The 12,857-nt window shown below is 48.7% G+C and overlaps 1 protein-coding gene across 3 annotated transcripts; it reads left to right on the top strand.

Moving 5' to 3' along the window:
- The first annotated feature begins 453 nt into the window (after positions 1-453).
- Positions 454-11,646, top strand: Smug1 (single-strand-selective monofunctional uracil-DNA glycosylase 1). Of its 3 annotated transcripts, XM_076556975.1 has the most exons (5): positions 454-592; positions 837-914; positions 7,352-7,653; positions 8,604-8,723; positions 8,837-11,646. In XM_076556975.1, exons 3-5 carry the CDS (start codon positions 7,363-7,365, stop codon positions 9,128-9,130), a joined length of 705 nt encoding a protein of 234 aa, XP_076413090.1. In that variant the 5' UTR covers positions 454-592; positions 837-914; positions 7,352-7,362; the 3' UTR covers positions 9,131-11,646. The 3 variants fall into 3 exon arrangements, with proteins under 3 accessions (XP_076413090.1, XP_042120556.1, XP_076413089.1); XM_042264622.2 differs by having other exon boundaries at positions 459-592; positions 8,604-11,646; XM_076556974.1 differs by lacking the exons at positions 454-592; positions 837-914 and adding an exon at positions 5,422-6,815 and having other exon boundaries at positions 8,604-11,646.
- Positions 11,647-12,857: the final 1,211 nt, after the last annotated feature.

Below are 12,857 nucleotides of genomic sequence, written 5' to 3'. Positions count from 1 at the left end.
TTGGGGGATGGGGGGGCGTGTGTGAGACCGTGCACAGGAGTCGCCCTGGGTGGCTGCACTTTGGGAGCCCATAGAAGGCTCTCTCTCCAGGGTCTCACTGTGTAGCCCAGGCTACCCTTCAACTGATGGTCCTTCTGCTTCAACCACCCAAGTGGTTGGATCGCAGGCATGTGCCACCACACCAGTCATACTGGCTTCCAATTCTGCCTCTTTGCAAACTGGGGCTTCCATCTTCGGCCTTCAGACGGCACGGAGACTGGTCTGTTTCTCTGTAGAACCAGTTCAGGCTCAGACTGAACTACAGAGGGCTTTCCTGGTTCCCCAGCTTACAGGCCGCAGGTTCCGCATGACTGTGAGCATATTTCCACACTACATCTCCTCACATAGACAGAATGATTTTGGTTCTACTTCTCAGGTGAACTCCAGGCTGGGATACAGGCTGGCAGATGCCAAGGGAGCCAGGTCAAAATGGTGAAGCTGTGGATTTGCACGCTAATGGTAATGGGGATGTTCATTGTCAAAGAGTCGGGGATGAGAGAGATGCCTCCTTGGATGTTATGCACTCAGTAATGGCCCATGGAGGGCTGCAGAGGTGAGGTCTCATAGCTTGAGGCAGCAGCGGGGGCTGGAAAGGTCTCTGGTGGGTGAGGGATTAAGGATGGCTGGAGAGTCCAGATTGTTGTGAATGAATTGGCCTCTAACTTCCAAGACAGCTTGATTTGAATCATATTAAACTACAACCCCCAGCGACCCATAGAGCTCATTTAGCGAGCTTTCCGGGGATTTAGGCATTTCCGGCGGAAGCGGACGCTGCTAGCCATTCTTCTAATTTAAAGGCTGTTGACTACGACTTCCAGTGTCCTTTGCGCCAGGACGGAGAAAGGAAGCGGAAGCTGCATGGGGAGCTGCTGCAGGTGAGGCGGTAGGGGGCTGAATCTCAGTACCGGGCGGAGGGGGTTCTCGGGGCTTGGGAAAGGTGGCCGCGCTACGACGCGGAGGCCTAAGGGGCCCCTATTAGTCCTGCTGCGCTGCTAATTTTGGTTTAAATCCCGTGGATACCTGGAGAGTTTACAAGAGGCAGGGGCTAGCTAGTGGCTTGGATTCTTGTTTTTATTTTATGTATTTTATACATATGGGTGTTTTGTTTGCATGTAAGTCTGCACACCAGAAGAGGGCATTGGATCGTATAGGACTCGGTTAGACTGTTGTGAGCCGCTTTGTGGGTGCTGCGAATTGAGCTCAAGACTTTTGGAAGAGCAGCCAGTGCTCGTACCTGCTTAGCCATCTTTCTAGCCCAGTGTGGCTTGGATTCGATTACACTTCTTGGAGTTAATTTCAGATAGATCGGATACAAATATGAAGTCTAGCCTTGATCACATGTATATAAGGGTCGCCCTTTGCTTTTAAATGTAATTTGAAATGTGTGACACATTTCTTAAGCATCTGGGTTTTTGAGAAAAAAAATCGCATGTAGTCCAAATTGGCCTCACCCTTGCTATGAGGGGAATGCTCTTGATCTGATCTTTCTGCCTCCACCTGAGTCGCCCTATAGGCATGTGACTCCACACCTGGTTTATTCTGGGGGATTGAACCCCAAGGCCTCGTATACCCTAGGTAAGGGCTCCACTGACTTGCAGCATCAGCCCATTAAGTGTATGGCTGTTGGTGACTTTGGGTAGGGCTGCTAGGCTTCCTCTCAGTGCTCTGTTAAGGTCTGTCTGGGATAGTAAAGCTCAGATTATACTGCAATACAGCTTGTTTGTCCTCTTAGCTCATGGCTTACCTAGAGCCTGCCTTACATTTTATTCATTTTGGAGTTATTCTCCCAGCAAGAGACTGGTCCATAAACAAGTTAACAGCTGGTGGTAGGTTGATGGAATATGTGGCTTCTATAGAGAGACTTCTTAGATGTGTCAGCTGGTAGGGCGCTTGCCACCAAACCTGATGACCCGAATTTGATCTTCAGAGCCTTGACTGTAGAAGAAGAGAACCAGCTCTCCAAGTTGTCTCTGACCACATGTGTGCTATGGCATGCCTCATCTCCCCAATTTAAGGGAGAGAACCTTTTTTTTTTTTTTTAAAGATTTATTTATTTATTTATTATGTACTCAGAAGAGGGTGCCAGATCTCAATGCAGATGGTTGTGAGCCGCCATGTGGGTGCTGGGAATTGAACTCAGGACCTCTGGAAGAGCAGTCGGTGCTCTTAACCTCTGAGCCATCTCTCCAGCCCTGGGAGAGAACCTTTTAAGAGAAAAAGCGGCTGGACAGTGTTGGCACATGCCTTTAATCCCAGCACTCGGGAGGCAGAGCCAGGTGGATCTCTGTGAGTTCAAGGCCAACCTGGTCTACAGAGTGAGATTCAGGACAGGCACCAAAAATACACAGAGAAATCTTGTCTCGGAAAAACAAACAAACAACAAACAAACAAAAAAAGAGAAAAGGCCAGGGCTAGAATTCAAGTTAGCTGAGTTTTAGCTTGTGGTATCAGACCGGGCTTTGAAAATTGAACAGTGGAAATAAGGTCTTGTTACCTTTGTGTATGTCCATCCTTGTTGTCTTCAGCACCTGAGAGGGATCACTGGTGTTGCTTTTTCTAATATTGGTTCTACATAGGGAAATGCAAAGCAAGGTCCCAGAAAACCCAGTTCACCACACCGTTCTCAGCTTTCCAGAATGTCCTGGGCAAACTGGTTAAAGATTTCAGGCCTGGTAGGGTAGTGACACATGCAGGTAACCGTAGCACTCAGGAGACGGAGGCAGGAAGACTGTCACAGTTTGAGGTTAGTCTGGTCTACATCTCGAGCTTCAGGACAGCCAAGGCCATATAGTGAGACTTTATCTCAAAACATATAAGATAAAAACAAAAGTGGCACACATCTTTAATCCCGGCACTCAGGAGGCAGAGGCAGACAGATCTCTGTGAGTTCCAGGCTAGCCTGGTCTACAGAGAGAGATCCAGGACAGCCAGGGCTGTTACACAGTTCATACTCATCCTTCAAGATGCAGCTCAAACCATCTCCTTGGTGAAGCTTTGCTTCTTCAGTACACTGAAACATTCCTCAGAGCCCAGCCCCACCCTATAAGCTAGGGTTATAGAATATTGAAGGTTTGGTCTCCAGCTGGTGGCCTGTCTCAAAAAACAAACAAAAAATAAAGGGGGGAGGAGGAGGAGAAGAAAAGGGAGGAGGAGGAGGAGAAGGAGAAGAAGGAGAAGAAGAAGAAGAAGAAGAAGAAGAAGAAGAAGAAGAAGAAGAAGAAGAAGAAGAAGAAGAAGAAGAAAAAAAAAAAAAAAAAAAGGAGGAGCCTCATGATGTAGCTTAGTGAAGAGTACCAGCCTAGGCCTGGGCTCATTCTCCCACACTGGTTTGTGGGGTGATGAGCCCATCAGGAGTGGCTCATCAGGGACCAGGGGTAGCTCAGTGGTGAAGTGCTTGCCTAGCCCCAGGGTTCCACCCCTAGCAAGGGAGAAACAAAAGTGCTTTATTGGAAGGTATTAAACAAGACTGATAATGTGGAAGTGGATAGAGTTGGTTAAGGGCTGTTGAGTACCTGAGATCTAGGACCCTATAGGTGTGGCAGGGAATTGAATAGAGCCTGACTCCTGGTCTCCTTTACTTCTGTCTGGGGAGGCAAAGGGTGAATTCATGAAGAAGCCAGTCAGTACCCAGTGGCTCTTAGCCTTCACCAGGGCATCTGAATCGCTTTGTTCAAGATACATATATCTTGGCTTCACAGCCAACTTCCTTGTGTGTGATAGACGAGGAAGTTCATTGCTGTGATAGATACCTGAGAAGAACAGGATGAGAAAGAGAAAAGAGAGGTTCCAGTATATTGAAGAAGCAAAGCTTCACCAAGGAGATGGTTTGAGCTGCATTGTGAAGGATGAGTATGAACTGGATCTGTTGGATCGCCTTCTTGGTTGACTGCTGGTTGATGTTCTGGCTACCTCAGTCATATTTGGTTGGGTTTGTAAAAATGACCTGTGCAAAGTTTTGGGAGTTGGGGTAGGAGAAGCACTTTGAAAGTGAGTGAAATGGTCAGGGACACGCACTGGGTGTGCGTAGGAGTGTGAGAACATCTGTTTCAGTTAGAAAGCTTGCTGCTGAGTTCCTCCCCTCTTCCCATTCATAGGCAACTTTATGAAGTGGGTATTATTATCCTTAGTATTCAGATGTGAAAACCCGCGGCTCTGGCCGTGGTTGCATAGCGTGTCAGAGTCTGTTCAGAGTCTGGCAATCATCCTTTCCCACCTCTGAGGATTCTCGACGGTGGGAAAGAAGCTGGGCTGGGGTTAGGGGCTTGTAGAATTAGTAGGGTGGCTGATCAAACCATCTAAGGCAAGATGGTGTGGGTGGTTAAGAGCATAGCTTTGAGTCAGATACTGTGGGTTCAAATCCCAACTTCATTACTTCTAACTGCATGACCCTAGGCAACTTGCTTGATCTCGTTAAGCCTCAGTCTCCTGGCTTGTAACATGGGAGCAATAATACCCACCTCATGGGGTTGTTATGAAGATCAATGAGGTGTACCTGGTGGAGAGCAATTGCTTGCCACCTGGAAACTGCTGTAATTAGCCCTCCCAAGTCTCTGGGCTGTGGTTGTGCACCTGCATCTCATTCGTCAGCACAGTATTTCCAGGACATGCTCATCCTGGCTGGACTGGTTTTATTAAGGATGACATTGGAGAGAAAGGATGTCAGTAGATGTGTCCTGTTAATGTAGCCTGGGCTGGTGCAGGCTTTAATCCCAGCCCTTAAGAAGTGGAGGTGGGCCAATGGAATGGCTCGGAAGGTAAAGGTGCTTGTCACCAAGTCCGAAGACCTGGGTTCAATCCCTGGGACCCATATGGTGGACAGTGACAACAGACTTCTGTGAGTTGTGCTCCGCAGGTGTTTCACGGCACATGTATTCGTAAACACATGCATGAGACACAAATATATAAAAATATAATTTAAAATCATTTGCCAGGCAGTGGTGGTGCGTGCCTTTAAGCCAGGGCTACACAGAGAAACCCTGTTTCAAAAAAGAAAATCAATCACCACCCTCCAAAAAAGAAAAAGACTTATCTTCATTTTGTGTGTGTGTGTGAATGTATGCCACATATTTGTGGTGGTCAAGGAAGCCAGAAGAAAGCATTGGATCCCCTGGAGCTGGAGTTACAGGAAGCTGTGAGCTTAGGTGGGTGCTGGAAACTAAACTCTGGTTCTCTGCAAGAGCAGTACATCCTCTTAACCACTAGGTTGTATCTCTAGCCTCTTATTTATTTATTTTGATAGAGTCACATGTAACCTAGACTGGTCTCGAACCTGCTATGTAGCTGATGATGGTCATAAACTCCTAATCCTCCTGCCTCCACTTCTTTTTTGTTTGTTTGTTTTTGGGGTTTTTTTTTGTTTTTCTTTTTTCTTTTTTTTTTTTTTGAGACAGGATTTCTCTGTGTAGCTTTGGAGCCTGTTCTGGATCTTGCTATGTAGACCAGGCTGATCTCAAACTCACAGATCCACCTGCCTCTGCCTCCTGAGTGCTGGAATTAAAGGCCTGTGGTTGTTTTTTTGTTTGTTTTTGTTTTGTTTTGTTTTTGAGACAGTCCTACATAGCGTCAGGATGGCCTCAAACTCACTGACCTCTGAAGTGCTGGGATTTACCATGCTTGGAACAAAAAAAAAAATTTTTTTTTAAAGAAAAGTAATGTACTCCAACCCCCAAAAAGAGAGAAAAGAAACCTATTAAGTAGCTATGATGCTTATGTAGGCTGAACCTCACTTATTTCAGAGGCTGAGGCAACAGGATTACAAGTTCAGGGCTAACCTAGGCTAGAGGGTAAATCCAAGGCCAGCTTGAGTAACTTACTGAGACATACCACCCACCATCTAAACGAAAAAGGGGTTAGGATTGTAGATTAGTGATAGAGTACTTGCCTAGCATGGTCAAGAATTCAGGTTTAACTCTCAGCACTGAAGAAGGAAAAAAAAAAAGAGGCAGAAAGAGAAGAAATGAGGAAGAAAGCATGGCTGGAGAACTAGTGGCTCAGGCCTCACCTGGTGAGAGGTTTGGGATGAGGTGCTATTACGGTTAATATCTGATTGCCAACTTGACAGGATCTGGAATCGCTTTGAAGGTGAATCTCTGGGCATGTCTGTGAAGGATTTTCTAAATTGGGTTAACGGAGATGGGAAGACCTAAACTCCAAGAGTGTGGTGCCATCCCATGGGCTGGGGCCCCGGACTGCCCTAGGCTTTCTGTTGCTAGGATAGAACATCATTACCAAAAGCAAGTACGGAGGAAAAGGTTTGTTTTAGCTTGCTGTTTCATACACAGTCCATCACCAAGCAAAGGAAGTCAGAACAGGAACTGAAGCAGACGCCATGGAGGGTGCTGCTAGCTTGTTCCCATGACTTGGCTCAGTCTGCTTTTTCTTTTTTTTTTTAAGATTTATTTATTATGCATACAGGGTTCTGCCTGCACACCAGAAGAGGGCACCAGATCTCATTACAGATGGTTGTGAGCCACCATGTGGTTGCTGGGAATTAAACTCAGGACCTCTGGAAGAGCAGCCAGTGCTCCTAACCTCTGAGCCACCTCTCCAGCCCCATCAGTCTGCTTTCTTATAGCTCCCGGGATCAACAATCTAGAGGTGGCGCTGCCTACTGTGAGCTGAGCCCTCCCACATCGGTCTTCAATCAGGAAAACGCACCTCAGGCTTGTCCGCAGGCCAGTCTGGTGGGGGCATTTTCTCAGCTGAGGCTCCATCTTCCAATATGACAAGCTGACATAAAAACTAGCCTGCACAGCATAAAAAGGAGCTCTAGCCAGGTGTGGCAACACACACCTTTATTCTCAGGTTGAGAGGGGAGGAACTCGAGTTCAAGGCCAGCCTGGTCAACATATCGAGCTTCAGGCCATCCAAGGTTACATAGTGAGAACCTGTCTCATAAAACTGAGGTGGGGAGGGCCCGGGAGAGAGAAAAATCTAGTTGAATATAGGTACCCACTGCTTTCTGAGTTTTGACTATGGCTGCAATGTGATCAACTCCGTTATGCCCCTGAAGCCATGACCCACCCTGATGAATGTACTGAGAGCTAAAATAAATCCTTCCTTCAGCTGCTTTTGCAGGTACATTGTTGCAGCAAGACGAGTAACTAATGTAGGATGCTTGATGTATCGAAAAGAGGGAGGACTCTAGAAGTGGGGAGCAAAGGTCCCTGCATTACCAGGAACTGGAGTGAGCTTGTAACTGACAGGGCTGCCTAGGGTCTCTTCTAGGCCAGGAAATGATAGTGAGAGCCCTAGCTGGCACAGATCCTAACACTGGGTTGAGGTTGAAGGAAAATGTCCACCTCTTTTCCAGGTGACTGCAGCATGGCTGTGTCCCAGACTTTCCTGCCGGGGCCTACCCATGAACCTGCAGGTGCCCTGATGGAACCTCGGCCCTGCCCTCGAAGCTTGGCTGAGGGCTTCCTGGAGGAGGAGCTTCGGCTCAATGCTGAACTTCGCCAGCTGCAGTTTCCAGAGCCTGTGGGCGTCATCTATAATCCAGTGGATTATGCTTGGGAGCTGCACCATAACTACGTGACTCGATACTGCCAAGGTCCCAAGGAAGTGCTCTTCCTGGGCATGAACCCAGGACCCTTTGGCATGGCCCAGACTGGGGTAAAGGCCTGGCTTCCTCTGGTGGTGGGTGGTTCTGAGGTGGATGTTTGTCTGGGTGTGCGGTGGAGGAAGAACATGTAATTGGCTGGGAGGTGGGTGGGTCCTCCACCCCATCCCCTGCAGGACATACACTGGCTCCTGTGGTCTCAAGCACTCTCCTGATGCTTCTCTGTTCATAGTTAACCAAGCACATTAATGGTAGTTCCGTTTCCCCTGTGAGCTCTCCACTAATTGCCTCTGAGAGCCCTCCCTTCCGCCATCCTGCCCTATACCTTACCGGATCTACTTTTTCCCTAGAGTGGTTGGAGTCAAGGAGAGGGGCTGGGACGCTGGATCCTCCAGGAAGACTGGCTGGGGCCCGGGGAGGAGGGTGTAGGAGCTGCCAGGCATCCTGGTGGCAAGTCCCTGGGCCTCTGAAAGGTTCATGACAGAGTCCGGCGCAGGCCGGCCGGCTTTCCCTTAGGGATCAGGATGAGTGACTGCTGTGCAGTACATTGCAGGTGGGGGAGGTAAGGAAGCCTCAGGGCAGGAGGCTCAATCGCTTTTATTGACCCCAGCTGAGTGATGAAAGGTGATCAATGATGATCGATGGAAATGACAGCCTGAGGCCTGGGGCTGTGAGGGCACCCAGAGATCAGTGGTCAGCCTGCCCTGTCTCCTTTCGCCCTGGCTAACTTTCTGTCTCGGGAGATCTGTCTGTCACCAGTCTTAGAATCCTGCCCTCTGTAGGGCCGAATGTCCCCGTGTTCTGCCTGTATTTGGTCCCGGCACCCGGAGAAGGTGGTGGGGAAAGCTGGAGGGGAAATGGACCGAGGCAAATCACAAGGCCAGGAGTCCATAACACAAACGACTTGAGGGTGAAGGTGGGGTGGGCGAGATCATCATGGCAGCCTGATCGTCACCCTGAACTCCAGCCCGAATCCCCTTGTGTCTCTCTCCTTCCCCCGCAGGTACCTTTTGGGGAAGTGAATGTGGTCCGGGACTGGTTGGGCGTTGGGGGCTCTGTGAGGACCCCTCCCCAAGAGCACCCTAAGCGACCCGTGTTGGGACTGGAATGCACACAGTCAGAGGTGAGCGGAGCCCGATTCTGGGGCCTTTTCCGGTCCCTCTGTGGTCAGCCGCAGGTTTTCTTCCGGAGCTGCTTTGTCCACAATCTGTGTCCTTTGCTCTTCTTGGCTCCCAGCGGAAAAAACCTCACCCCAGCGGAGCTGCCGGCCAAGCCACGGGAGCAGCTGCTGGCGATCTGCGATGTATCCCTCTGCCGGCAGGTGCAGCTGCTGGGCGTGCGGCTGGTAGTGGGAGTGGGGCGGCTGGCGGAGCAGCGGGCACGAAGAGCTCTGGCAGGGCTGACCCCGGAGGTGCAGGTGGAGGGGCTCCTGCATCCCTCTCCTCGAAACCCACAGGCCAACAAGGGCTGGGAGGCAGCAGCCAGGGAAAGACTCCAAGAGTTGGGGCTCCTGCCTCTGCTAACGGATGAGTGCCCGGCCAGGTCTAGCACACCTTAGAAACCCAGTCTTGCCCAGTAGATGCCTACACACGGGGTTTACTGGGCTCTCTGTTGGAGGAAATGTGTTTTCAGCCCTCTGGGCTGTCCTCTCATGGCCAGGCGGACTCTGATTCCAGGGTGGGCAGCTTTCCCGCTGCCTTGTCTCCAGGGCTTGTTCTGCACGGCACCAGCAGAGGGTGGGCCTTTGCACTCACACGCCACCTCATTTCCTTGGGAGCCTCCTCTGTGTGCACAGGGTCCTAGGTAGGGATGTCTGAGGTCATATTTGATGTTTTGGAGGAAAGATGATTTTAATTTTAATCTTTCCTGTTTTGTTTTTTATTAGCATTGTTTCTGGCACTGCTTCATGTACACTAGGAAAGCTAACACTGACCTACCTCAGCCTTTTTGACACTCATTGTACATATTAGTGGGGTTCAGTGTGATGTTTCCACACATGCATTAAGTGTGTACTGATTGAGTCCAACCTCCCTTTTTCTGTCTTCTTCACACACACACCCCCTTCCCAACCAGAGAACACCCTTTCCAGGATCCCTACTCATCCTTACAGAACATTTCCCTCTAGCTGGCTCCTCTCCTCCCAGTGGCCAGGACAGGCATCATGTTGAGATTCCCAGCACTCAGAGGCAGGAGGATCAGATTAGGCTCTGCCTCAGAAATAAGTAAGTAAGTAAATAAATAAATAAATAATTTCTTCAGGGAGACCAAGGTTGGATTTGAGGGAGACTTCTATGTGGTAGACTAGGAAAGATCTAGATTTTCATTCTCCTCTCCTCCATGAGGCCTGTGAACTTTTTTTTAACCTCCCTCAGCCAAGCAGTGGTGGTATGGGCCTTTAAACCTAGCACTTGGAAGGCAGAGGCAGGAGGATCTCTGGGTTCAAGGCCACATTGGTCTACAAAGTGAGTTCCAGGATAACCAGAGCTACATAGAAAAACCCTGTCTTGAAAAACCAAAACTCCTGTTTTGTTTTTGTTATTGTTTGTTTTTAAAACTTGAAGCAGGGTCTCATTGTGTTGGCCTGTAACTCATTATGTAGACAAGATCCAGCCCTGACCTCACAAGAAATCTTCCTGCCTCTGCCTCCTGAGTGCTGGGATTAAAAGGATGTACCTCCATATCTCGTTTCTTTCTGGATTTTGAAACAAGATCTCACGGAGTGGTAGTGGCTGGCCTGGCATCTCTCTATAGACCAGACTGGCTTCAAACTTGTGGTGATCTTCCTGCCTAAATGCTGGGGTCAGAGGCATGTGCTACCCTGCCTGACTTGCTTATGAACAACTTATAAGCCTCAAGATTCTTTGTAAGATGGGGGTTCTGCCTCCTGGCACTGATGTGAGGTGTGAGGACTGAGAGGACACTACAGAGCACTTTGTAAAGGGCTGGCACGTGGTGCTCACTACATACACTTCCTGCTTGCCTCACTCTGAGATGGGGGTATCAGTGCACCATGAGGGACTTCCCAGGCCCCTCTGAAGACTTTTCCTTACTGGGGAAGGACCAGGGTTATGAAAATTTCAGCCTGTGATTTTTTGGACTAAGCATTAAAGACTCCTAAGCCTTCTGTGTTGGTTCTCTCTTCCCGTTCTGCACTTCATTGGTGGGAGAACATTGCTTTTAGGATATTTCCTCCCATCTCTTGCCTATGCATTGTTTGCAAAAACTTCTCTCAGGTAGCTTGGGGAGGGGTGTATGAGACCTTGACTTGCCCTAGCCAAGCTGTGGGGTTTTTGGTAGGGGGCCTGTCCTGCAGTTTATCAGGTACTTGGGGGCACTGTTGGGGCTGATGGGGAGGCTGGTGTCTCCTCCATCTCTTGAATTGGGTAATTAGTGGTTAGGGCTAGAGAGTGAACCACAATGGGAACAGGGCTTAGGACCACCTTAGTGAGGACCATGTGGTCTTCCTGACTCCTGGGACACAAGTCATCTCCGGCATTCTAAAAATTAGTAAGATTTTAATCAACCATCCTCAGTTCCTGAGAGGGAAACTAAATCTTTGAGGTTTCCTCCGTGATAGAAGCGTCATTATTATTCACATTGGAGCCACAGAGCACAGCAGGATTTGTTGAGCTTTGACTCAGATGGAGTCCAGCCCACTAGAAAGACCAGCTCTATGTTTTGAGGGTCGGAACTTTGAAGAGTGATCTCAGCCTAAGTGCCAGAATGAGACAAGGCTAGAGATTGAGTTCGGCCAAGTGGCCCATGATCTCAACCAATTATACCTACACAGTGACCCTGACCAGAACTCTAAACACTAGTTTCTACCAAGCTTGCTGGTTGGTGAACACATATATGTTTGTTTCTTTTTGGGTAGTTGGTGCTGGTTTGTATATTTGTTCATTCATATTCTCTATGTGTCATTTTAGAGTTGAACCCAGGGTTTTGTGGGTATGAAGTGTGCACTGCTCTATCACTTCTAAATCCCTAGCCCTTGACTTGTATTTGTGATAAATTGTAATAAATAAACACAGTGTTTTTATTTCCTGTGTTTCATTTTGCAAATTACTGAAGCTGAAAGGTTTCTGGGAACACTTGAATTTATAGCTAGTTGGGAAGAAGTGCAACTGGTATCTGAAGTTGTTGTGGGATGTCTTTCTGTATGCTGTGAGTATGTGTTGCTATGATTGGTTAATAAAGAAGCTGCTCTGGCCTGTGGTGAGTCAGATCATAGCCAGGCAGGAAATCCAAGAGAGAGACAGGAAGAAGAAAGGCAGAGGTGGGGGAGATGCTAGCCCGCTGCCCAAGGAACAACATGCCAGCAGACTGGTAATGCCACAGCCATGTGGCAAAACATAGATTAATAGAAATGGGTTAATTTAAGATGATGGAGCTAGCTAGCAAGAAACTCAAGCCATTGGCTGTACAGTTTGTAATTAATATAAGCCTCTGAGTGATTATTTTATAAGTGGCTGAGGGACCATGGGGCCCAATGGAACCAGATGATCACAGGGCCACAGGACTGGAGAAAACTTCAGCTACATGAGGTGACAGCAGTCATGTTGGGGGACCTTCCTAAGCTGGTAGAGTCTGCAGACTCCAGATCATTGTCAGGACCACCTCACAGCATCACAGCATCACATGCTGTGGGCTCCTGGCCGCTCCACAGCTACTGCTAAAGACGGATCATGTGGCAGCATTGCGGAAGCTGCAGAGGTGAGGCTGCTGCGTGCTTGCGTGTTTAGCTGAGGTGGCGAGGAGAGGCTCTGGTGGTGGGTCTTGAAGACTGGGAAAATGAGAGCTTTCAAGGGATTAGTGAAGGCTTGACCAGGTGGAATAAAAAGTGAAAAATAAGTCAGAGCCAGCTCATGAAGGGCCTTGACCACTAGCCTGATCTTGGAGAATTTAGAGTCCACAGTGAACAGAGTCAGATGCATGGAATACATGTGCAGAAACACCCAATAGCAGCCCATAGATGAAGGAGCCCAGTCAGGCAAACATTATCATAGAGCTACACCCTAGACTGGAAAAAATTTATTTTGCTCACATTTGAGCATTTCCAACCCATGGATACTTGGCTATGTTGCTTCTGCCCTCAGCCTCACAGTCATCAATGTTAGGTGTGTGGCAGAAGAATCCTGCTTGCCTCATGGCAGCTGGTAAACCAAGAGGTAAGGGCTGGAGTCCTAGTATCCTCTCTAAGGACATACCCAGTGAACTCACTTCCTCCCACTAGGCTCTACCTCTTAAAGGCTCCGCC

Source organism: Peromyscus maniculatus, chromosome 20 (assembly GCF_049852395.1).
Source record: "Peromyscus maniculatus bairdii isolate BWxNUB_F1_BW_parent chromosome 20, HU_Pman_BW_mat_3.1, whole genome shotgun sequence".
Classification (NCBI taxonomy): domain Eukaryota; kingdom Metazoa; phylum Chordata; class Mammalia; order Rodentia; family Cricetidae; genus Peromyscus; species Peromyscus maniculatus.
This window is presented reverse-complemented; position numbering and strand designations above follow the sequence as displayed.

Coding starts and splice junctions, on each gene's coding strand:
- Smug1 (XM_042264622.2), top strand. CDS start 7,363: ATGGCTGTGTCCCAGACTTTCCTGCCGGGGCCTACCCATGAACCTGCA. Junction 7,654..8,603: donor TTGGCATGGCCCAGACTGGG/GTAAAGGCCTGG, acceptor CTTCCCCCGCAG/GTACCTTTTGGGGAAGTGAA.